This window comes from Crassostrea angulata, chromosome 7 (genome assembly GCF_025612915.1).
Source record: "Crassostrea angulata isolate pt1a10 chromosome 7, ASM2561291v2, whole genome shotgun sequence".
In the NCBI taxonomy this organism is placed as follows: Eukaryota; Metazoa; Mollusca; class Bivalvia; order Ostreida; family Ostreidae; genus Magallana; species Magallana angulata.
Window position 1 is genome coordinate 43,872,754 of NC_069117.1, and position 26,136 is coordinate 43,898,889.

The window sequence follows — 26,136 nt, forward strand, 5'->3', positions numbered from 1 at the left end:
CCAATCAGCTGAGAGATGGCGTGTCAGTGTGAAAGACAGAAATGTGATGATGCTGAGAGCATGTTGTTCACAGCCTGGAGTCTATTGATTTCTCAGCTCCGCTTGATGCCAAGAGATGCCTTCGGAAGATGGAGGGGGACCATTGCCCAATGATTTTGTGTCTAATGTGGTTACTGGCCAGTGAATAATTTCATCAAATGACAAAACTGCAGTGAGTGCTTCTCTTTCTTTTTCTTAATTAACTTTTATCATTTTAAATGACCTGGTCTAAGTGAACTTAAAGTAAGACAATTTTCTCATGAATTCGAGGAAATAAAGCCAAGTTTTTCATTTTTTCAGTATTAGGAAGAATTTTCTTTGGGTTGAATTTTTCCCTATATGCTATTGTTGAAACAGTCAAAGTAAACTGAGCTGACAAAGTGACAAAGGATATTCTCCTATAACAAATTACATGCTCCTGTACTCAAATTGTGTATCGCAACTATTCATGCTTTGGGTTTTCTGTGGAATTAATTAGATCAGATTCCAAGTCTGTTGCAAGATTTGTGTAAAGGAAAAAAAAGCTTCTTTAGGGTGTGTTAACCTTTATACTTGATATGCTACATAAAATTAGGCTATATAAAATTAATCTTTAGATTCTCACCCTAGCTCACCTGTCTGAAAGCGGCCCACCCCAATGTATTTTATTTTATTTTTTTTTTTAAATTGTGCCAAAAAAAATTTTGGGGAAAAAAATCAGGTTGGTATACAAAAAATTTAGTACATTTTAATAGCTGATGAACATGTGGATCATCGTTTGATTCCAGTCATGTTTATCATCATAAGGATACTAGTGTCTTCATGCATGTTCAGTTAAGTTGAAATAAAATGAAATTAAAAGATTAAATATTGGTTTTTGTACTCATATTAGCATTAACAATTTAAAAAAAGGATAGAGCAGTTGGTATTTCTAGAACTGAACATAAATTGGAAAAAAAAAAAATTTAGAAATAAAAAATAAAATCCACCCACCCGTCCCATATTTTTTGCAAATCAGGATGAGAATCTAAATATTGAATTTATGTGACTAGCTCAAGGAAATTTACCATTACTTTTTACTCCAGATTATCTTTTATGAAGCCCTCCCCCCACTTAATTTAATCTATTTTATTTTTCCAATAAAAGACTTTTAAATGTATTTGATTGTCTGGATAAATGTCAAACAGTCAGCCAAAATAACTAAATGCAGTTTTATTTTTGTTCCAACACATTAATTGCATTAAAGTTAAAAATAATAATCCTGTGCTATACCCAAAAAGGCCAAAAAAATATATGTGGGTTTCCTATTTCATCAAATTTTAAAAAAGGTTAGGTAGGTTGGCTTTAAAAAAAAAAAATGAGCTTTTTCTCCTTTTCTAGCATATGGTTTTTCTATACATAAGTGGAATGTAGGTGTTGAATTCAGAAACAGTGGAAGTTCTGGTTCATCAGACGATAGCCTTAAAATTAAATCGCCTCAATAAAATTTTTAAAATGAATAAATAATGGTTTTAAAATTTCATTTGCAATTGAACTGCAACATTTTAATTATATTTACAATGAGAAAGTTTGTAAGGCCTATTCAAAGACTTACGATGTCTGCAGTCTCTACACCCTGAAAAAAAGAGAAAATTTTGCCTCTGCTTTTTTCGTATACATCTTTATATCAATTTATAACATCACTGCCATGAGAAACTATTTATTGCATTGATACCCATTTAGCTAAAATACCCCAGGATAACTTTCATCCATGCTGTCGAACTGCACTTAGAAATCTTTAAAGGGTGATATTGATAAGTGGTGTTTTCTTTTGAATTGTTACAAGCTTTTTTTTTTAAACTCCGATTGTAAAGACTCTATTGTTTAACCAATCACGATTGGTAATCTGGATTTGGAAAAAAAAGTGTAAGGGTCGGCGCATAAAAAATAGGGTAGGTCGGGAAACGTGAAACACAGATAATTTTTTTTTGGCTTAAAAGGGAAAAGTATGCTTTAGATTATAGACTTTTAAAATAGTGTTTGCATCATATGTTACATTTTTTTTTAAACTATCAAATAATCACCATGCATTAATAAACAATAACCATTTTGTTAGACATCCTTAATTTAATAGATTATTAGACACGCTGATTTCAATTGGTTGCTAAACATGCTGCATTTTATTGTAAGTTGCCTTTTGTATAATAAGCTGCCTTTTATAATAAGGTTTTCTGATAGATGATGCATTGAGGATTTACAGTCTGCAGTTTCGTCAATATTTTGAATCATCTGCCCCTCTTAATTACACAAAGAATGCTTGAATTCAAAGAAGTAACTAAAATTGTCACTGTAACATTTATTGGTTTTTAAAAAAATACATGTATGCATATATACCATTGTTTCAGAAGATGTACTAGCTAGACACCCTCTGTCCATACATACAAATATCACCATGCATACCTAAATTATTACGTAATAATTTCTACAATCATTTCAGCAATAGAACAACATTTTGGGAATAAATCAAAAGTCTTAAGATTAAGTGTTAAAAAGTTATGTCTGTCTCTTAGTTTTCAATATGAAAAAAAAATAAATTAAAAACTAGGCAGGGCATTAATTTAGCTGACAGTTCAGGCTCCGCCGTCACCAATTTTGTGGATTATTCAACTCAGACCTCAACACAAATCCATAGTAGGAAAGTACATCAATTTGAGAGGGAAACTCTGACTTGAGGCTGAGTATTGACTTGAGGAAAGTTGGTGACAGCGGGGTTTTGAATATTTCAACTAAATGACCATGAGGACTAATGGATTCTTACACTAAGTGACCATGAGGACTAATGGATTCTTCAACATAGTGACCAAGAGGACTAATGGATTCTTCAACTAAGTTACCAAGAGGACTAATGGATTTTTTAACATAATTATAGTGACCAAGAGGACTAATGGATTCTTCATCTATGTGACCAAGAGGACTAATGGATTCTTCAACCTAGTGACCAAGAGGACTAATGGATTCCTCAACTTAGTGATCATGAGGACTAATGGATTCTTCAACTAAGTAAAAAGAGAACTTTGGGAGCAAAAATTAAAGCAAAAGGGGGGAAAATGCTTCTATGTATGTGTATTGATTTCTCATCATTACAGTAAAACATGGTTAAGTGAACATGCTTATAATGAATTGATGCTAACAGCAAAGTGATTTTCATTCCTTATGACTTTATTACATGTGGACTTGACAGAATGAGATATAATAAATAACGCTTATAAGGAAGCAAAATCACCCGTCCCTGTCACTTTGTTTTTAAGCATTTTTATTGTACATGACCTTTGGTGCTACTCATGGTTCTTGATTGAATGTCATGCTAGACCAATTTGTAGGGTGTCTCATTTATTTTAGTTCTACTCAAAAAATAAGACTGATGATGAAAAATATAATAAAACATGACATCATATTATTACCATTATATGGTATTATAATTTGTTATTATAATTACCGGTATATTGAATTTACAAAGTTTATGTTTCATTAATTTCTCCTACTAAATGATACAACACCAGATGTTATTAACATGTATCAATTGTGCAGGTCGACCATGAATTTTTGTCTCTACTAGAATTTAAGGTCAGACAACACGTTCCTCGAGAATTTTTTTTGTATCTCTTCGTAATAAAGAGTTCCAATAAAAAAAATTTATTTTGTAATTACTTTAAAAATGATCAAAATTTACTTGTATTTGGTTATATGCCTAGATGGTCGAGTGGTTAGAACTGTGGCCGCTCACTGCCAGGAGCGTACAGGTTCTAGAGGTCGTGAGTTCAAAACCCCGCCCCGGCGGAGATATAGTTCTATTATAGTGAATTTAGATGTGTTGTAGATGTATTTATTTTTATATCAGCAATTCAAGGGTATTTTCAAGAAGATTATATACTAGTAGGAAATTGCATACTCTAGTATTTTGCAGAAATGCCTGGTAAGGTACCCTAATATTTTGCAAAAAAGCTTGTCAAAGTAGTTGTAAACCATTAACAAATTCCTGGAAAAAGTTATCTAAAATTGAGGAACGTGTCGTCTGACCTTAATATTTCACCAACAGTATGTCATGGTCAGTTAAGGTGGGATAACACATCATCACATAATGGCTGATCTCTGATCGAAATGATATTTCTTTTTATTAAAAGAATTTTATCGCCGGCAACATGTAAAATACTCCATAGCCAAGTGGATAAAATGTCCTGCTTGTGATCCGTTCATCCTGAGTTCGAATCCCACAGAGGCTTTTGTTATTATACTAACTGAATTGAGTTTTTTTGATATTCATTTTTCATCCCCAAACTGCAATTTTTTTTGCTTGTTTGACATATGTACAGTTTATTTATCATTATATCTTTCATAATCAAATAATTTACTGTTAATATGAGTGACTTTTTCTTGATGTATTCCACCTTAATAGACTGTCCAAATATATTAGTTATCATAGTGAAGTCATGCTTTGCCTGTTAGTACTGTACAATGGCCTTTGTTAACGTATGGAAATAAGAGGATTTGTATTGACTTTATACTCTTAATTTGAAATTTGGCCATGTCATTCTTGTTTGTGTCATATATTGTGTGAGAATCTGTCAATATTCTCCCCACCCTTATGGAAAAAACCCAGACTTGCTTATTTGGCACAAAAACCAAACGTTTTATCAGAACTGTAGGCGCTTTGAATTCTAATCCTCTTGATTCTGACAAAGCTAAGTAAAATCCTCTGTAACAGATAGTGTAGTGTTTCAGGTTAGTCAGTATTAATATTAAGACACAATTCTCTTTCTTTCTCTCTGTCTATCTCTATCCCCCTCTCTCTTTCTCTCTCTCTCTCTCTCTGTCTGTCTGTCTGTCTCTCTCTCTCTCTCTCTCTCTCTCTCTCTCTCTCTCTCTCTCTCTCTCTCTCTCTCTCTCTCTCTCTCTCTCTCTCTCTCTCTCTCTGATTTATCTGAATGCTTTTCCCATTCCATTCAGTATCTGACAAGCCATTTAATAACAAACATTCAGTAGGCAGTATTTCAATTAAGTTAATAGATTCCCTTGTATTGGAAAAAAAACATTACAAGGTTTAAGTGTCAGTCAATTTCAAAAAGTAGGCTGTTGAAACATTGGTAGTTTGACATTTATTATTCCCTTGGCGAGCATATGTAAAATAATGCTTTATAATAGTACATGTATTACTGTTATCTTCATTATCTTACATAATGGTAGAGATGCTTCGATCTTCCAGAGAAATTATTTTGCTATTTTAGGTGCCCATGTGTTAAGTTTTGGAGATTTTTAATCAAACTGTTGATATTTTTTTGATTGTAACTTAAATCCTACAACACGGGATGTATTTTCATACAACAATGAAAGAAAATACTATCAATGATATGAATTGAAATGTCCATTTGTCTATTATTTTTTCATCAACTGATTTCAAACTGGATAGAAATTCAAAATGTACATTCAATATATTTTGAATAAGAAGACTAAAAAATATTTCTTTCATGATATAGTAAAATGATAATGTAGCATTTTATATTCATGTGTGGTAAATTAAAAGAACACAAGTCTATATAAACAGTTATGCTGGAATTTAAGAGGCTACCTATTGGGATCACAGTGTACTTTATTCTGCAGTGAAGAGAACTGTTGTTTATAATTAGTTTAGTGTCCTTAGATTGTGTTATCTTGTCATTTGCGAGAGGAAGTCTTCAGAGAAATTGAGTTCATTAGTTTCATTTGATGTGTCACAGAATCTTACAAGCCTGTCTGCATACTCATTTTAGTTCTGCATTTTGTCAATGGAATTGTAATGGAACTCAGAATATGGCATGTAATATATAGTTTTAACAATACTGTACTAATAACTCATCATTCACATTGAAGAAAAAACAGGAAATATCATAAAGTCATAATCAATACTTTGCAAAGATGATGCCAATTACGTGTGGTAGATATACGAGGGATATTATCAGTATGTGCTTGAATTCACAGGTAGCTTATACAAGACATGCTGGCTGGCAGTCAACCTCACACCAGGTGCTACCAGACTCGGAGTCCAGTCATCATGCCCTTGGAGCCACTCAAACGGTCACAGATGAACAATACACAAGAGAGGGTATTTCTGGAGGCGGTAGAGCGAGGGGACAAACCCACGGTCATACGGTGCCTGCAGGGACCCGACCCCGTCAATGTCAACTGCACCAACATGCTGGGACGGTCCGCAATTCAGATCGCTGTCGATAATGAAAACGTGGAATTGGTCGAGATTCTTTTGCAGCAGGACGGAGTTAAGATTGGTGATGCTCTTTTGTATGCAATCAGAGAGGGGGTTTACAGAATAGTGGAAATGCTTATTGATCATCCAAGCATCAGTTTGGAAATGCTTGGACCTGATTGGTCTAAAACTAAACGAAGAGGGGAAGAAAGTTCAGACTACTCGTCAGACATCTGCCCAATTATATTGGCAGCCCATTGTAATCAGTTTGAGATCCTTCAGTTGATTCTCCTCAGAGGGGCAAATATAGAGTTTCCCCACATGCTGTCTTGCTCGTGTCAAGGTTGTCGGGAGAAGGTCAATGAGGACAGTCTTAGACATTCCCTGTTTCGTATCAACTCCTACAAAGCCTTGGCCAGTCCTGCCTGGATATCCCTCACCAGCACTGACCCCATCCTCACAGCCTTCAAGCTGTCCTGGGAACTTCAGAAGTTGGCCTTGACAGAGAATGAGTTCAAGGACACTTATATTCAGCTGAGTGACCAGTGTAAGAAGTATGCATGTGATCTGTTGGACCAGTGTCGCAGCAGTGAGGAGGTCATGGCTGTTCTGAACCGGAGCTCCGACTCGGAGGATGAGAGAGAGGAGGAAGAGGAGTTGGACTTGACCTCTTTCCCAGAGAAACTCACCCTGTCCAGGCTGAAGTTGGCACTCAAATATGAACAAAAACAGGTATTTCCTTTTTTTCAAAATTTGATACAGAAAATTTTATTTGGGTAAAAAACTCCCAATATTATTCTATCTTTTTTATTTGTACTTTTCATTGAACTAATCTCTTTATAGTGTCATAAGATAAGGAAAATTGTTTTAACTCTGAATATTAATATATGTGATCCCCATCCCTGGAATCATTTATAAGATTGAATTATGGTTATGGCCCATGGGCTGCTTTTTTGTATTCAGTGATATCTTTTAAGCTATTTCAGTCAAAGAAATTTGCAGCTGGTTAGTAATTTATGTATGTAATGAGTTTTTTTTAACTGGGTTTTCCAAAGGAAAAATTCGGTTATTGAAATGGTGAAAATGGCAGGTGGGGGATGCCAAAAGGGTACCCTTATTATACGGAGAACTCCTCCTACAGTTTTCAAGATAGGAAGTTGTTCTTTTGCAGATTAATTGTACATATATCAGAAGTGTGCATATTGGTAGGATTTTAATTTCAGATAATTTATGAAAAATTACCAGCTGTTTAACTTAAATTATTTTGCCAAAAATATTTCAAATAGAGTACCCCATTTCTCTTGATAGGTAGTGTTCATCAATTCAGGGTTGACAAATAGATTATGGATACTGTTCACACAAAAGAAAACCCAGTTTGCTCTCGCATTGACAGCTTTTCTCTTGTTTGGCCCATAGATCTCTTGATTTATGTATATTTTTTCAATCCTCAGGTTCAAATTACCATTATCAAAACGACAACAATACATATATCTGCAAAGGTTCAGTTTACCAGTAGTTAGAATATCAAATACATATACAGGATCAAAAAAAGTTTATGTATATATAGTGATTGAATACATGGTCTTATTAGGGTGGTAACAGGAGATTGGAAACAATAAAACTGTTGTATTACATGGACCGTCAATCTTTTTAATAAATATCTCAACTTTCTCACCAGTTGGCAGGGTAGATTAGCTGTATGTTGTTCATTATAAAGTAACGGAGTTGCAGGATTTCCAATTCCAGAATCATTAGTGCTGTGTTTTTGTGATGGCACAAAGTCTTAATGACAAAATTCTTCATAAAAAAAAGATAATTTTTGTTGTGTCATTTTCTTCTTTATAATGAGCTCTGCATGTTGTGGCTTTATTGGAATATTGAAGCATCACATTTCATAACAATAAAAGTATTAAAGTTTGTAAAATTGTCAACAACATGAGTGTTTCTTTTTCTTTTCTTTTGAAGGATTAGTCAGAATAATAAGCAAGTGAATGATGCATCAAGAGAGAGAGAGAGACAGAGAGAGAGAGAGAGAGAGAGAGAGAGAGAATTTTAAGATAAGAGCATGGAGCAAAATACATTCTATCTTTTTTTTTTTAAATGTTTTGTCATATGCACAGTCTCTTCCATTAAAATAAATTCTTCACTTCTTTCATTCAATGACACGAGTGGGTTGTGTATCTTAAATGATGCTTACTTTTGAAAATAAGGGCCAGAGTGCCTGTGGGTAAAGGGTGTTCAGTGACCTTGAACCATGGTTTTTGGTAAGTCTGTTACTGAAATGTATGAGTTGGGGAATTTATGTGAATTTTGTGATGACCATTATTACCACACAAACAGTTTCAAAAAAGGTACTGCAAAACATTACAACCGTTGACTCATAGTTCTTAACATTTTTCCCCTGAAAATTAACCCATACATGAGCACTTTTATACATATAGATATTGCAGAAATTTACCATACAAAAATTTCCGTCAGTTCAATATCATGTCTCTGCTGCATAAAAGATAAGAGATATTGTTTTAATTGATTTCTGATCTTCTTTTTGTTCTCCTTAACATTTCATATTCTGTATATCTTGGTTTCTGATATGTGTATCTCATGTCAAAGATATATATCTTGTATCGTTATGACAATTAGTTCAAGAGTAATGGAGACTGGCGCAGTACAATAGTTGAGGACACTCTTAATACGGACCATCTTGCTGAGTATTGTTTTGTCCATGACTATTTTCTTATCATCATATTTCAGGTATTAGAAGTTCTTTTCAAATGAAAATGCCACTTTATATCCACTTTTTAGCACTGCTGAGCTGAGAGCTTGTGAGCTCTTAAATTCTGATTACTTTCTGTCTGTCATTTGTTTAATGTTCATCTGTTAGGTATTACATGTAGCCAAAACGATTCATGTGTCAACATTATGGGGGTTTTTGTATTGAAAGCACAACGTTTTAAAAAGTTATTACATAGCACCAACAAAACGAAAATAAAAATCTGCGGACAGTCACGAGCACTTAAGTTTTGAGTCAATCAGCCTTCAGTCACTTCAGTCAGTCTCATTATTTACAGCATTTGAATCCTCTTATGTGATTGCAGAAGTCTCTCCTTAATGATAGTTTTTGAACAGCAACATGATAGCAGCATGCATTTTCTGTATCTGTAAAGGTTAGACTATGGTATATACAATTGATGAGATTTGTTAAGACCATTGCAGGGTCTTGACAAGTCATTTAGTATCGTGATAAATGATCAGTGCTTTTAGGTGCTAGCGTCAAATCATTGTATACGCCAGTAGTTCAATGTGACTGTTTAAAAGATGCGATTAAGATAATGGAAGATATCAATCGTTTTGCAAATGTGGCAAGTTTTGCATATATTCAAATAAGTGTTATCTCTCTTGAATTACTCATTACATTAGTAGAACATAATTAAGAGGAAATTTTTTCTCAATGAAGTTCTTGAATTAATTTGTCCAACCTATTTTGAAATAGAAGGGTAAATAAAAATCTTCCTTCAACATTATTCTCGAAGTACATAAACTTTGTTCATCATAAGGATTTATTTAATTGCTGTTATACTGAAAGTTGAGGTCATAAGGTGCTGCTAAAGTTCAAGGTCATTCATCAAGTTCAAGGTCAAATTTCTGTAACCAGAATAGTTTAATTGGATCTGCTCTTCAGTTATTTGTAGATGGTGTCAAATGTTTGATTATATGTGTATATGTTAATATAGCATTCTATATGGAGGCAGGGTAATTGACAATAATATCAATTTACTGATGTCTTGATGTTTACTTTCAGTTTGTGTCTCACCCTCACTGTCAGCAACTGTTGACCTCAATCTGGTACGAGGGTCTTCCGGGATGGAGGAAGAGAAATGGCCTGACCAAGTTTTTGCTGTGTATGGGACTGATCCTAATTGCTCCATTCATGGCGGTGTATTATCTCATATTCCCATGCAGTAAGATAGGACAACTACTGCGCAGTCCTTTCATGAAGTTTCTATATCACAGCACTTCTTTTGGTGTGTTCCTGGTTCTGTTAGTGCTGTGCTCCACAAACATCAGTAACCCCAATGACAGGGGAAATACCAGGGGACCCCCTCCCTCGGAACTGGAGTGGCTTATTTTCCTATGGGTGATGGGTAATATTCTCTTTTGTACATTTTTATCCTCAAATAAGCATTATTTTTGAGAAAGATAAATTTTCTGACATTGTTTTATTTTGCTTTTGATTAGATCCAGCTTTTTGTTACAGGCTTTGTTTGGGCTGAGTGCAAACAGCTGTGGGATGAAGGTCTAAAAGCATACACAAGACAGTGGTGGAACTGGCTGGACTTTATGATGCTATCACTTTATCTAGCAACATTTTCTCTAAGATTTGTTGCATATGTTCAAATTGAATCGGGTAGATATGGTGACAGAGAGATTCCTAGAAAAGATTGGCCCATTGTAGACCCTACTCTGCTAGCAGAGGGGCTGTTCGCAGTGGCCAATGTGTTTAGCTTTTCTCGAATCATATACCTGGCTCAGGCTAATCAGCATCTCGGACCCCTCCAGATATCGCTGGGCTGTATGTTGATAGATATCGGGAAGTTCCTGTTTATATTCTTTCTGGTCCTAACCTCCTTTGCCTGTGGAATGACTCAGCTCTACTGGTATTATTACAAGAGCCGCGTTCCTGAGGACCCAGTGGCATTTGTGTCGTAAGTACATGTAATCAGACTTACCTCTTGCATGCATATTGATTTGATAAAGTAACAGTAGAAAAGACTTGACAGTGTAAGAATGTAATTTGAAGCCTAGGAAGCAACCAAAGTTCCTTTTACATTTTCAGGATTTGTGAAAGTCAATACATGTATTGGCATCATGTTTAGCCCATGGATTTTGCATCAAACTAACTGCATGCTTAAAATACAAATCCATTGAGTCATAATTAAAATACATTTTACCTTTGTTTGGCTTATAAAACTGTTTTAAATGGATTATTTTCTTCTTACTTGATCTGTGTTTGGTTGAAGATTTCATTGCACGATTTTTATCTAAAATCATAATGCTTTATTATTTGAGGCTTGGCGAGAGCTATGCTACCCTGTACTGGTCACTGTTTGGGATCACTGCGAAGCATGACCTGAAGATCCAGAATGGCCAGACCTTCACTGAAATGCTGGGGCGCCTGATGTTCATGTTGTACCACTGTATGGCTATAATTGTTCTCATCAACATGCTGATTGCCATGATGTCAAACTCATTCCAGAATATTGAGGCAAGTCCTTTTACTCAATCAAATTAGGAAGGGGTGATATCAAAAGCAATTGTTTTTATTGGGAATGGGTGCAACTTTTTGATTCAATGATGTTGTAGAGCACAATAATCAGCATCTAATTCCCAATCCGACTTGAACTACCTGCTATTTTGAAATCTCTATCCAGTGTAGTTCATAGTCAAAAAAATATTTAAGACAATGTTCTTCACTGTATTCTTAGATATAGACTAGTAAAAAAAGAAATGGCAAAAAACTGACTTGATGATTTGTTTGAACATGTATTTCAGAACCATGCAGACATGGAGTGGAAGTTTTCTCGCTCCAAGCTATGGATGGGTTACTTTGACGAGGGATCCACCCTTCCTTCCCCCTTCAATCTGATCATTAGCCCCAAGTCCATCTATTATGCTGCATCCTTCTTCAAAAACTTCCTCAGTTCCTGCATCAACAAAAGCCGACCCTTAACCAGATCGAAGCGACGAACCTCCATTAGCAGTGTAAAGGTAAGGAAAGAGTCAATGGTGTATTGTACTTGTTTTTTTTTGTAATTTATTCTACTGATGTCCTTCTTTTTTTCATACCATTCAGTATCTTATATCATATATTAGCAGTACAATATTGTGTCAACAAAAGCAAACTGGAGAAAATAAAAAATACAGAACTAATTTTAACCAGAATGTATGAAATATTGAGAGTGCACAAATACTGTACTTTAAAAGAATCACAAATAATTTAGCAGTATTGGAGGCTCAACTGAAAGATTCTTTGGGGTACCTGAATATATAACTTTCACTTCAATAATTATTTAATGGTGGTACTAGATCACACAGCTAGGACACAGGTTCTGTTTATTTGATCTAATATCATTCTACAACTGTATGTAGTCCACAACCTGATTTATTTCAGAGAAATTAACTATACTAGCATATTGTATTTCTAATTGGAAGTTTTAGAAAAACAATGTACATGTATATGATAATTGGAAGAAATATTGCTGTATTTGATAGCTTAAAAATAATTGAAAAGTGGAAGTTTATAAGGAACTGGATTTTTGATTCTATATACCATTAAATTGTTAACTTGTAGGTACCAGTAATGTTGAGTTTTATCTGGTTTGAGTGACAGTATTGATTTACCTTATGTTTTGTCATTTATCAAAACCTTTTATATTAGAATATATATATGTGCTTGTATTGTGTATCAATGCAATGTATTTAATCAAATGGTTTTTTTTTTATATGAAAAACCGTCTATCAGCTTTCAAAAAATGCAGACATCAGAAACTTAATTGAACCAGTTTAAACCCTCGCAATGGTGTTCAGTTACTGTAATGATATTTAACTTCAAGTGCATGTGGTATGTGACACCTACTAACGTCAATACTAACGTGGATAAAAGTGCACGATTATCAAAATACTCTCACCGGTTTAGAATTTTCAAATTCAACAATATTTGACCAAAAAGTATATTTGAAAATATTTTGGAAAATAAAAAAGCCCCAGGCTTACCAATTTGTAGTTAACACTGACTATTTCTCATTGCACTATTTTCTCATTGCACTATGCTGTTAGGTAACAATATTGTGAAAAAAAAAGTTCATTAAATTATACTTGATTTAATCATTTATGAAAGGAAGTACATCACAACATGAAGCTGTCCCAATTACAACTTTAACACCTACAGTAAAACTTGGTTATAGCGAAGTTCGAGGGACCAATTGATTTACTTTGTTATATCCGTAATTCGTTATATCCGTATAACAAATTTGTATTAATAACTATTGCGAATTCACTATATACACGTTTTCTTTCACCAGACTATAATTTTTGTTAATTGGGGCTTCAAATAAAAATACATTACTTTGATACCGTAAATAATCAGATTGTGAATTGAAAAATATTTATGAAAATAAATTCATTCAAACCATTATCTTAAATATTAATGCAAACATTATCTTAAATATTGATGCAAACTTTTTTAACTGTAAACAAATTCGTTATAAAAGTTTTAAATTTCATTTTTATTCACCTTTAAGGGACTCAAAATGAGTAGAAATTTGTTATAAAAGTTTCAAATTTCATTTTTATTCACCTTTAAGGGACTCAAAATGAGTTCGCTATATCCGTAAATTCATTATATCCGAATTCATTATAACAGTAAAATTTTGCAAAGATTTGTTAAGAATTTTACCAGGGACTCAAAAAACTTTGCTATATCCGAGAATTCACTATCAGTGTTCGTAATAAACGAGTTTTACTGTAATATTGATAAGAATTGGTGAAAGCTAGAAATTAACTTATTAGAGTCAACTGACCTTGACTTCCCAAGAGTGTGACACGTGTACACCGTACCAATACATAATTATTAATTTACCTTGGTGTCAAATATGTCCAGTATGTTTTTGTCAAGTTTGACTTTAGTATTTAAAGGAAAAGTGATCAAACTGTATTGTGAATTTTACCTAAAATTACCTTTGTATTTGAAAATTATACTTACGCATTCAATTTATTCAGATTGAAAAAAAATACAAAAACACAATGCACATTAATTTCTAATCATTTTGCATTACAAAAGTGTCATTGAGTTGATCTTTCATGCTTATTGCATATGTTTCTAATTTTTATTATTCGGTCACATTTAAATCTTTATGTGGTGGCAGATAATTACAGGTAACCAGAATTCAAGGAAATGGGTTACAGTAATGCATTTAAAGGTTATATAATATTATTTTTTGTATGAATAATGAAAAATTATTTTCTCTCATAATTTGATTTGATGAAAACCAACCATCACTTGACATAATGACAAAATAATTTTTTTCATTACACTAAAGAAACTTTTATACATACTTTAAAGCAATATGGCAGGGTGTTGTATAGCAGTTTTTCCCCCATAGTAGCTTTTCCCCCCGGAAAACCTACTATATAGTAGCCTTTCCCCCCGGGGGGAAAAGCTACTATATAGTAGCTTTTCCCCCATAGTAGGGTTTCTCCCGCACGTTTTTGGTTAAGATTTTATAAAAAATATTTATGGAAATCTAGTAAGGATTAAAATCAATGTTTCTACACTCCCATGTTGCATACATGTATATCTGCATTCATCTGTACAGGTTAAGCTTCGTTTTGCCGATTTATCATCTTTATAGACAGTGCTGAAAGTTGAACATGTGTGTAATGGAATTACACATAGAACTTAATTTAGGTAATTTATTGAAAAATACACTTATATTCATAATCATGTGTTCTGAAATTGTATTAAACGAGAATGTTTTAAGAATTTCTTGATAAATCTATCAGACTGTTTGTCTGTTTGTGAAAATTTCATCCAGGCTAAACCTCTGTTTTAGAGAAATTTTGTTTCCGATGTTTCAGAGCCCGATTTTTAAAATCCTATTATGATAATAATAGTGCATATTCTTTAGGGTCCAATGTCTCATAAACTAGAGATGACCATATCACCATATTTTTATAGTGGCAAAGGTTTACCACTTGAAGATGACTCTGAAAATTTCAGCCATCAGGGTAGGGGCCCTTGATGTTTCAGGGCCCGATGTTTAAAACCCCATCATAATGATTGAATAGTGTTTTATGAGTGTGGACCCGAATCTCAAATTCTAGAGATGACCAATTAACCATATTTTCACAGTGATAGTGGTATACCACTAGAAAATGACACCCATGCAGGGTAGGAGCCTTTGTTGTTTTTGAGCCCGATGTTTGAAATCCAATTATAAAGAATATGTATTTTTAGGGCCCTATATCTCAAAAACTATAGATGACCACATGAACATATTTTACGGTCATTTAAAAGTAAAACCATCATTTAAAAATACACAACCACTCATATATTTTGAAAATTACGTTTAATTCTGCTGCTTTTTTTTAAATTTACGAACAAATTTTTTTAAAAAGGTACGCGGGTAAAATTCATTATTCCTCAAAACATTTAATCAATTCATAAGATGACTAATGATATAATAAATAATTAGATAAATAAATCAATGAACTTTAATTCATAAAAGGAGAAACCGAAAATCAAAAATAAATAACCAACCTAAGCGCATATACTACTTCTTTACTTGTTAGTTGATTAGAAAAACAAGCTTATATTTGAAAAAAGTCAGCTCAAATCACAATATATGTGTTGGTTGTTTTTTGGTTTGTTTGTTGTTGTTTTTTTTTTGGATTTTTAATTACCCTTGTTTAATTGTTCGAAGAAATAATATGGTACACAAGTAAATCTTTATTGCAAAAATATGAAACAAATAGTATAAATTTTTCAGGTAATGGAATCGTACATCTTGATTTAAATGGCATCGTTTTCAAAATTGTATATTTATAAATCACGTTGCAAACTTAAAAGTGGAAAAATTAGCAAATAGTGAGTGACAATATAAACATAAAGTTAGTTCAGGCTCCATTTCACATTTTCCAAAGTAACCAGCAAAGATACCGACATTGTTCTGGTTGTGAAGACATTTCATTGTTTTTTAAAATGTTTAAATCATAATATCTCGCGTTTCGTAGAAATTTGCTTTAAAATATGAATATGCGTAACTTTTAAACGAAATGGTAAACCCTATCTCTCGTTTGATATTTAGAAGAAGAAATATATAATTGTTTTTAAGATCGTCAATTCTAACGGTATTAATTTAAAATTGATAGCCTTTTGGACGAAGGGAGTAATACATTTCCACTTTTTATTCCCTTCCTCTACAAAATTAAGTCAAGATTGGTCAGTTAGTTCCCTGGGAGAAGCTTATACATTGATGGTAATACATTGGAAAATTAAATTTCCAAACCAGCGTATTTTCACCCAAATGTGTTCTTACGTGTTTTATTCTATGTATTAATAAATGCCATAATTATCCTTTTTTGTGAGAAATTAATATCATATCAGTTATTGCAAATTATTGTCACGAATGGTCCGCAATAAACATGGCCGGAAAGTAAAAATGGGGGAAAATCCACTATATAGTAGGTTTTCCGTGGGGGTAATCTGGCTATAAAAAGGGGGAAAGCCCACTATATAGTCAGCTTTCCGTGGGGGAAAAACTGCTATATAGCCATTTTTCCGGGGGGAAGAACTGCTATATAGCCATTTTTCCGGGGGGAAAGATGGCTAGGGGGAAAAGGCACTATATAACAAGGGATCAAAGAGAAAGAAAAGTTGTGTATGGACTTGCTGCTATGATTGTCATATATCATTTTTTTAGCTCACCTGCTGGTTCATACTTCACCAACAGAGTGTTTTTGCATACTGTAAACCAAGTTTTATTCGCGTGCAAGAAATTTTCGCAAGGTTAGCAAGAACCTTGTCATCACAAATATTTCATGCCGCGAACCAATCCTTTGTCTATAGTTTTTATAACAATGCAAATCTGGATAAGGCTTGGTCGCGGACATTAGTCGTCGCGAACCAGTTTATTGGCAGTAAATCGCGAAATAAAGTCGCCGCAAATAAAAATTGGTTTACAGTATATGGTGTGCAGTGACCTTTATTCATTAGAACAGTTTGTAGATCAGAGATCAATGTCATACAAAACCTTTAAAAAAATTCTAATGCTTTATACTATACCATTAGAGTACTTGTTGAAAATCAAACATGCAAAGATCTTATCGCGATAAAGAGATTTTTAAGTCATAGGTTAGGTCAAAGACTCAATGTAAAGTCAACTTTTAAAAATGCTTTTCATCCTGATGACCTTTATTAAAGATGGGCCTTTTGACATGGTCATCATCAAAATGTCTTTTTCTGTTGTCAGACTATTAATTTCTAGGAAAGCCCATTGAGCTCATTTTCATAGGTAAAAAAAAATTCACGAATAAACACGTTAGTTTTGCGAATAAATGCAAAACTTTCACAAATAAACGCATTAGTTTCGCGAATAAATGCAAAACTTTCACGATATTATGCGTAACTTTTGCGAATAAATGCGTTAGTTTCCCGAATTATCGCTAAACTTCAATATAAATATTGTCATTTCATACAACAACTCATATGAAGAACAATAATTTTTTTACCTACGAAAATGAGCTCAATTGGCTTTCGTGAATTTTGATATTTAATTTGCATCCAGATTAAAATAGGTTAGAGCAGTGATTTTAACTGTGTGTTTGTAATTTGCATTCCTATCATTAGACATGATCCTTGGCCTGTCTGATTTTGACTGTGAATTGTGTTTATTTGGGTAGGATTAAGTTTTGATTGACATGTGAGACTTCCATGTTAATCAAATATCTATTTCTAAGTGATTGATAATTAAGACATTTAACCCTCAGTTTTAGCTTACACATTTAATCATAAATTGTGACAAAAATTACCGGTAACTTGTCTTAAAGATATAAGATAATTTGACAATTATTGATGATGAACTTTAATTGTATAGAATTTTTAGTGCAAGTTGGAATATACATATTTTGCTCAACCAACTCAAATAAACATTTCCGCCACAGCAAGCATGTAATACATTTCTTAGTTAAGTTAGTAAATCAGTGTTTTTGAGGTTTTGGTTGATGTTGATTTTTTGTGTTGTTTTTTGCATTTTAGACAAAATGATTTAGAAATCAATCAATCTTTGGAAAGAATATAAAACGCATTCCAGGGATGAAGATGAGATAGCTTTTCAAATTTTTCAATAATCTCTACTTTTGACTAAAAGCAGTGAAGATGGTTTGGGTCTCCCCATCAGTGTTTGTCCAGCCATCCGTTTATCAATCCATCAGTTTCATAATGTAGTACTTTAGTTTCTGGATGATATTTGAAGTCCTTGAGTTCATTCAGTGAAATTTCATTGATTTTTTATGACTTTGAAGAAGACCCAAATTGCTTATTTTTTTGCCTATTTGACTTGTATACTTGTTATGCATTATGCTTTATCTCATCACCAAGTCGTTTTATGCTGATTTGAGAAATTATATCAGGATATATAAATGTTCTAAGCCATGTTAAATTAGATGTAGTATTGCAATAAACAAACACACTATCTTAATGACTTGAAATACAGAATATATTAAGGTGGCTCACTACACCTTGAAATATTTTCTCAAATCAGCAGGAAATTACTTGATTGTGATAGATGTCATAATGGATAAGAAGTACCGGGGTATTTAAGTCAAACAGGCAAAAAAATGTGCAATTTTGGATGAAACATTACATTTTGGAAAATTTAATTCTGAATCAGTAAACATGAACAAAAGCTCCAGGCGGATTCGAACTCATGGTCTGCGGTTCAGAAGCCCAATACTTTAACCACTGAGCTATGACGATATACAACCCAATGGAACGATATAAACAGTTTAACAAAACATTTAAATCGCCATCTTGTGACGTAGTGTCTTAAAAAGTACAAGTCTAGGTGTAGTGAGGTACCTTAAGGAAACATATAACATTGTAGTATTCGACAAAACAAATATTTTCCCAAATTTAACATACAATATAAAAATAGTGAATTGTAGTAAGTCAGTAATTAGTAAGCTGAAATGAAACAATTTTAGCTCACCTGAGCTGAAAGCTTAAGTGAGCTTTTCTGATCACTTTCTGTCTGGCATCTGTCTGCCTGTCTGTCTGTCCATCCGTAAGCTTTTTACATTTTCGACTTTTTCTCCAGAACCACTCAACCAATTTTAACCAAATTTGGCTCAAGACATTATTGAATGAAGGAATTTAAGTTTGTTAACATGAAGGGCCACACCCTCTTTCAAAGGGAGATTAAAAGCATCCTCAGGTAATGTAGATTCAATCATGTTCAAATCATGATCGTCAGGGGTAGGGTGAGCCACAAAAGGGGATCCAATTTTACATTGGAAAAAAATTTGAATTATTCTCAAAAACTCGTGTGTAAAAATATATGCAAGCTATATGACATATTGTTGATTCTCAATTGTTTAGACTGTGGCCCCTGGACAATTATTGGGCCCCATAAGGGTTGAAAGCCTGATGTAGGTAAATATATATATCTACGAGCAATTGTTAAGATCATCTCTAGAATTGTGAAGCTTAATATGTAATGTAATGGCTATGAAATCATCCTGTTACAAAAAGGGCTTAATGCTTAACATTAGAATATCTGGAGAAAAATTTGAAAATCTATTTTCACAAATCTATTCTACTACATACATTGTCAATATATTTTGTATATGACTCCATAAAGCTGATTTTATTATGGCTATTGTTCCACAGGTGAGAGATGTGGTCCATGGGCCTCTTGTTAGTGCTTTAATAACTGTACCCCTGGTAATTATGTATCTGTGATATGAACTTAGTTATTTCATTATTAAATGAAAGAAGACCATCTATTATCTAAATGTAAATCTATTAGCTACTGGTTTTTCACCATGAACATTTGTAACATTATACAGTAGAAATTATTTTCGAAGGTTAAATGCAAAGTACATATATTTTGTAATGCATGGTTAAGACAAAGTTCAAGGGCCCTAGATGGATGTACAGATTTTTTTTTACCCTATAGGTAATTCATAATAATTTAATAATGAACTTGTTTTTTATGAAAGTGAAGCATAGTACTATTTTCTTGGTATCTTTTTATATTGTTTTTAAGATAATTGTTTATCTGTAAGTGATTTAAATCTGCCTTAATGTATAATCTTTTTATATTTCCTTACAAGTAATCAAATTTTTATTGAAAACATCATTATTAAAAAATGAGGGTTTAAAAACATCACTTAAATGAAAAGAATTTAGTGTAAAACAAAACATTTATCATTCTTCATTTTCCATTTGCATTCATTGATGTTAATTGTGAGTATGAATTTTGAGATTCTGTTTTTGTTTAATTACATACAGCCTGTTCCTACAACATTACCTATACGAGACTTTGTGGAAATTAACACGGTAAGTCTATAGACAGAATTTAAAATAGTCGTTAGATAACTGTTTGATCCTATTTGCATGAAATTACTTCACCATTGTTTTTCTGAAAGGAGAAATAAGCATATAAACTACTGTAAATTCCTAATTAAACATGTGAATTAATATCCGCATAAATGCGCGATAGGCACATCTCGCAGATTTTAAAATCTCGCTGTTATTTTTCTGACAGGTGTAAACTACAGAAACTATGATAAAAATCTAGTGTTCGCGATTTCATATTCTTGTGATTTGATGCAGAACGGTTGAATCGCGGAATTAAGTACTCGTGAAATATAAGGAATCTACAGTAACCTATCTTTGGGAAGGTTTGGGTGTTTATAGATGATATGCTGACAAGTACTGCCACTTCTAGTACTACATATTGTTGCATTTATTCTGTACTTTTCATGTAACCTTTACTATTATCCTTTACAGTTATCACATTTAGTACTTGAATCTAAATGTTGGGGGAAGAAAAATATCTTTAACAAATTTCAACTACCTGTATGTACATGAAATAGAGCTCATGTTTGGATCCAGAAATGTTTCCAGTTGGGTTGGGTTGGGGGGGGGGGGGGGGGGGGTTCTGAGATAGTTTATAGTTGTGTTTGCTGGGGGTGGGGGGCTGACTACACCCCCCCCCCCTTCCCCTTTTTTTTAATTTATGTATGAGTTATAATATACAGTAGAATGAATGTTTAGTAATCACCCCCAACAATTTGATTGCAGACAGAGGCTGTGATTCAGACAAGGATAAATATCAAATCAGAGAGCCTGCCTCAGGAGGTCAGTAAAGTAAGGTCATTGAAATGTAGAATGTACTTTATTCACGGTGTATCTTAAGTGTCTGTCAAGGCCAGTATATGTCCATTTGAATGTAGCTTACTTTATGGGGCACTAGTATATATTCCTTATGTGTTATCTTACTTTATCATGCATCATCTGCTGTTCTTTTACTTACCATGGTGTGTCTGTTTCGCATTATTTCTTAATAGTAGAGGTATATCGAGAGTGGATAAGTTCAATTATCGTTTGAAATTTTCTAATATATTACAGCTTAATATTAGTTTCTTTGAATATTATGTTGCATGCAATAAGTTAAATGTCCATCCTAAACAATTATTTGAATGAGTTATATGACCTCTTTATCTAAAGTTTTCAAATATCTCTCAAGGTATTTTTTAGCTCACCTGAGCCTTTGGCTTTTCTAATCAAAATTTGTCTGTTGTCTGTCGTTGTCGTCTTCGTTGTTGTTGATGAAAACTTTTCACAATTTCATCTTCTTCTCTAGAACCACTGAGCCAATTTCAACCAAACTTGGCACAAAGCATCATTAGATGAAGGGCTTTTAAGTTAGTTCAAATGTAGGGCCAGGTTCCCTTTAAAGGAGAGATAATCTAGAATTATTGAACACTTGTTGGTATTTTTCTAAAATCTTCTTCTCAAAAACCATCTGACCAGAAAAGCTGTAGCTTTTGTGGAAGCATCCTCAGGTAGTGTAGATTCAAATTTGTTCAAACCATGACCCCCAGGGGTAGAATGAGGCCACAATGGGACAGAGGAGGGTGGGATTGTTGTTGAATTTTTACAATGAAAATAAATTTCATTATTCTCAAAAACTCAAATGTTATAATATATGGTATTACATGTACTTATAAGCAAGCATGTTGACATTTGTTTATTCTCAGTTTTTTAGACTGTGATCCTAGATAAGGTGTTGATGGTTTGATGTAGATTAATTTTTTATGAATAGTTCTTCTTGATCTTCTTGATCTAAATATTCTTGAGTTCTTTTCAATCTATTTTACTACATTGTCTAGATATTTTGTATATGACTCCATAAATCTGATTTTATCATGGCTGTTGGTGCTCAGGTCATTATGTGACCCATGGGCCTCTTGTTTATGGGTCCCAATGAGTTTGTGACTCAAGTGTGACTCATATGAATAAAAAACAAAACAAGTGTGTTTTGATCTGAACTAATCTGACCATGATGAAAGAATATAAAAATTAGTATCATTAGCATGCTGCTTTTCTCATTTCTTTGCTGAGATTCTACTCACAAATAGTTTTTTTTTTTTTTAATTTCATCATACAGAACTCTCAGAAACAAAAAAATTAGTCATAGAAGTATAAAATTACAGAGACTAAAGCATTTAATTTAAAAAAAACATATCAAGTTATAGTAGTTTATATCTATTACAGATCAAGTACCAGCCTCCACTACAAAACCAGACAAGTATCAGATCTAATGATGAAAACCATTATCAGGTATTAAACGTCTATGTTGCATATAAAAGGTTATTTCCAAGACAGAAATTTTTTTTTGAAGAACTTTGTTGATATTAAACTTTATTTTACAGGACATTATGAGGAGACTAGTGAGCCGGTACATCCATCAATTTAAGAAGGACAGACAGCTGGACGGAGTGAATGAGGACGACCTGTTAGAGATCAAACAAGACATCTCGAGTCTCAGGTAATGTTAGAGATCAAACAAGACATCTCTAGTCTCAGGTAATATTAGTGATCAAACTGGACATCTCTAGTCTCAGGTAATATTAGTGATCAAACTGGACATCTCTAGTCTCAGGTAATGTTAGAGATCAGACAGGACATCTCTAGTCTCAGGTAAAAGAGATCAAACAGGACATCTCTAGTCTCTGGTAATAGAGATCAAACAGAACATCTCTAGTCTCAGGTAATGTTAGAGATCAAACAGGACATCTCTAGTCTCAGGTAATGTAAGAGATCAAACAGGACATCTCTAGTCTCAGGTATTGTAAGAGATCAAACAGGACATCTCTTGTCTCAGGTAATGTTAGAGATCAAACAGGACATCTCTTGTCTCAGGTAATGTAAGAGATCAAACAGGACATCTCTAGTCTCAGGTAATGTAAGAGATCAAACAGGACATCTCTAGTCTCAGGTATTGTTAGAGATGAAACAGGACATCTCTTGTCTCAGGTAATGTAAGAGATCAAACAGGACATCTCTTGTCTCAGGTAATGTAAGAGATCAAACAGGACATCTCTAGTCTCAGGTAATGTAAGAGATCAAACAGGACATCTCTAGTCTCAGGTAATGTAAGAGATCAAACAGGACATCTCTAGTCTCAGGTAATGTAAGAGATCAAACAGGACATCTCTTGTCTCAGGTAATGTTAGAGATCAAACAGGACATCTCTTGTCTCAGGTAATGTAAGAGATCAAACAGGACATCTCTAGTCTCAGGTAATGTAAGAGATCAAACAGGACATCTCTAGTCTCAGGTATTGTTAGAGATTAAACAGGACATCTCTTGTCTCAGGTAATGTAAGAGATCAAACAGGACATCTCTAGTCTCAGGTAATGTAAGAGATCAAACAGGACATCTCTAGTCTCAGGTAATGTAAGAGATCAAACAGGACATCTCTAGTCTCAGGTAATGTAAGAGATCAAACAGGACATCTCTTGTCTCAGGTAATGTTAGAGATCAAACAGGACATCTCTTGTCTCAGGTAATGTAAGAGATCAAACAGGACATCTCTAGTCTCAGGTAATGTAAGAGATCAAACAGGACATCTCTAGTCTCAGGTAATGTAAGAGATCAAACAGGACATCTCTAGTCTCAGGTAATGTAAGAGATCAAACAGGACATCTCTAGTCTCAGGTAATGTAAGAGATCAAACAGGACATCTCTAGTCTCAGGTAATGTTAGAGATCAAACAGGACATCTCAAGTCTCAGGTATTGTTCACGTCTCAGCTGTGAATGAGGATGGTTTATTAAAGATCAAATTGGACATCTCTAGTTTCAGTTACATTAACGTTCATGTCTTAGGTATCCAACAGCACCTGTTTTTCCCATAGAAAAGGTGGACAAGAATGATTAAAAGAACTTTGAAAGTAAAGATATCATTATCGGTTAAATGTATGAAGATGTTTTATGGGTTGGTCATATTGTTAGAGCAATACTGAAAGTATATATAGTGTTTCTCAATATTTAATCGAAAACTATCCTGGAGGGTTGAGATTTTACAGCTATTTTAGGTTAGAGTGTTTGACATGATGTCATCACTGGGAATAGCTTGCATAATTTTTCATCAGGGTCAGCTGCAATACAAAATCCCCATGGACATCACATTTTTTAGCCATGTATTGAAACCTGATAAGCTAAAGGGGGCATTTCAACGGAGAAATCTTTGAATTTTTTCATACTTTTGAATGAACATCATTTGAATCCTGGGTATTTGAAAATAATTCAACAAAACATGAATTGGTGATATTTTTGGACAGAGTATAGTCCAAGTTAATTTCTGGATATTCTCGCATGTTTAAAGTCCATTTTCTTTCTTTTATGGTGTTCTTTTTACTCTTATTTTTTCTGCAGATTTGAGTTAAGAGCCGACAGAAAAAGAGAATCTTGCCTAGCTGTCTCTCTGTTGCAAAGTACGAAACAAGAAATCCTGTCCATCATACAGGAGTTTAACAGGGCCAGCTACCCACAGCAAACAGGGGGGTATCAAGGTCATAGTCCCCAGAGTAATTCCCAGGTCAGAGGGCATATCAGTGACAGGGGTCATATGTTGTCTTCTAATGACCTTGAGCAGTTGAAAGAGGACATAATCAGTGGAATTTGTTCCAGGTTACAGGACAATTTACAGCCTTTTCAGGGAGTGGAAAGACTACCATCCATTGACTCAGATCTCTACACAACACATCTGTACACACAACTGTAACTTACATAGGTTCATTTAATTTTGAATCATTTTGCACCTTCATTGTATAACATTTTAGCAAAACAAGAGGTTCAGAATGTTCTTGATAGTCTTTTTTTCACTCCATGTAAACTTGAATGTCAATGGAGACCAAATTTTTGCAAGAATAATGTATTCAAATTTTTGTTGTTAGAGCCCATTGGCGTCCTGTAGCATTGCTTTTAAAGTTTTCAGAAGAGAAAGAATATCATTGAAATACATAGATCTTGCTTTTTTATGTAAAGAGTATACTCAAATTGTATGTCTTTGTGTCCTAAGAAAATAAAATTGCTATCCTTAATTTTTAATTTTGAATTGATATTCATGATTACATGTAAAAGTTTAGATATTTAATGGTTATATAGTTATCATGTACTGTGGTAAAGCTGTGTGTGGACTGTTATAAACTAGCCACTCAGCTATGACTTTTATTTCAAATAGAGACATTTTGTGATATTGTAGTTGTGATAAAGTACTTGTGATACTGTACCTGTCATTCCTGGCTCCACTAACTCCTGTACATTCCAGTGTCTGATTGGTTTTTTTTTCTTTTTCCAACTGTGAATTGATGTTTGAAGGACTAGAATTCAATTCAGTGGAAAAAATATCCAGAGCATTTCCTTGTTTAAGTTTTATTTTTGGAAGCAATGTGTCACAATGATGATTGACTGGTGAACTGTGCTAGAAGTGTGTTGAGAGGTGTCTAAATTTTAGCTTATATTTTATTATTGATGCTTTTTGTTTTCTATCTCATTAAGATTTTAACTGTGGTATTTTAAGTGTAGTTTTTATTGTTTTGTTAAAAATTGAATTCGTTTAAACTGTAGCAACAGTATAACACACTGTCTGATGCAGGTGATCAAACGGTCATCATGGGGCGATGGCGGTAACGTAAGAATATTGTCTGATTCCTGAATGTCATCACTCATGCTTAAATCATGTGCCATATGTGATCGTAGTACATCAAGACCTGATACCATTTTGTTTGTAATTTATACAATAAAGATTTACAGAAATAATACAGAAATGTTATA

General features: G+C 33.6%; 1 protein-coding gene across 2 annotated transcripts; it reads left to right on the plus strand.

The window, feature by feature from the left end:
- On the plus strand, positions 1-26,129 carry LOC128157173 (transient-receptor-potential-like protein). 2 transcript variants are annotated; one of them, XM_052819602.1, is made up of 11 exons: positions 1-211; positions 6,010-6,964; positions 10,032-10,374; positions 10,488-10,935; positions 11,300-11,495; positions 11,783-11,998; positions 20,301-20,348; positions 21,096-21,161; positions 22,572-22,637; positions 22,730-22,845; positions 24,736-26,129. In XM_052819602.1, the coding sequence occupies exons 2-11, from the start codon at positions 6,026-6,028 to the stop codon at positions 25,082-25,084; spliced, it is 2,787 nt and encodes a 928-aa protein (XP_052675562.1). In that variant the 5' UTR covers positions 1-211; positions 6,010-6,025; the 3' UTR covers positions 25,085-26,129. The 2 variants fall into 2 exon arrangements, with proteins under 2 accessions (XP_052675562.1, XP_052675563.1); XM_052819603.1 differs by having other exon boundaries at positions 2-211; positions 21,096-21,152.
- The last annotated feature ends 7 nt before the right edge of the window (positions 26,130-26,136 follow it).

Excerpts from the sequence above, each read along its gene's own strand:
- LOC128157173 (XM_052819602.1), top strand. The coding sequence starts at position 6,026 with ATGCTGGCTGGCAGTCAACCTCACACCAGGTGCTACCAGACTCGGAGT. Across the intron at positions 11,999-20,300 it reads CCTCCATTAGCAGTGTAAAG|CCTGTTCCTACAACATTACC; the intron begins GTAAGGAAAGAG and ends AATTACATACAG. Across the intron at positions 20,349-21,095 it reads ACTTTGTGGAAATTAACACG|ACAGAGGCTGTGATTCAGAC; the intron begins GTAAGTCTATAG and ends ATTTGATTGCAG.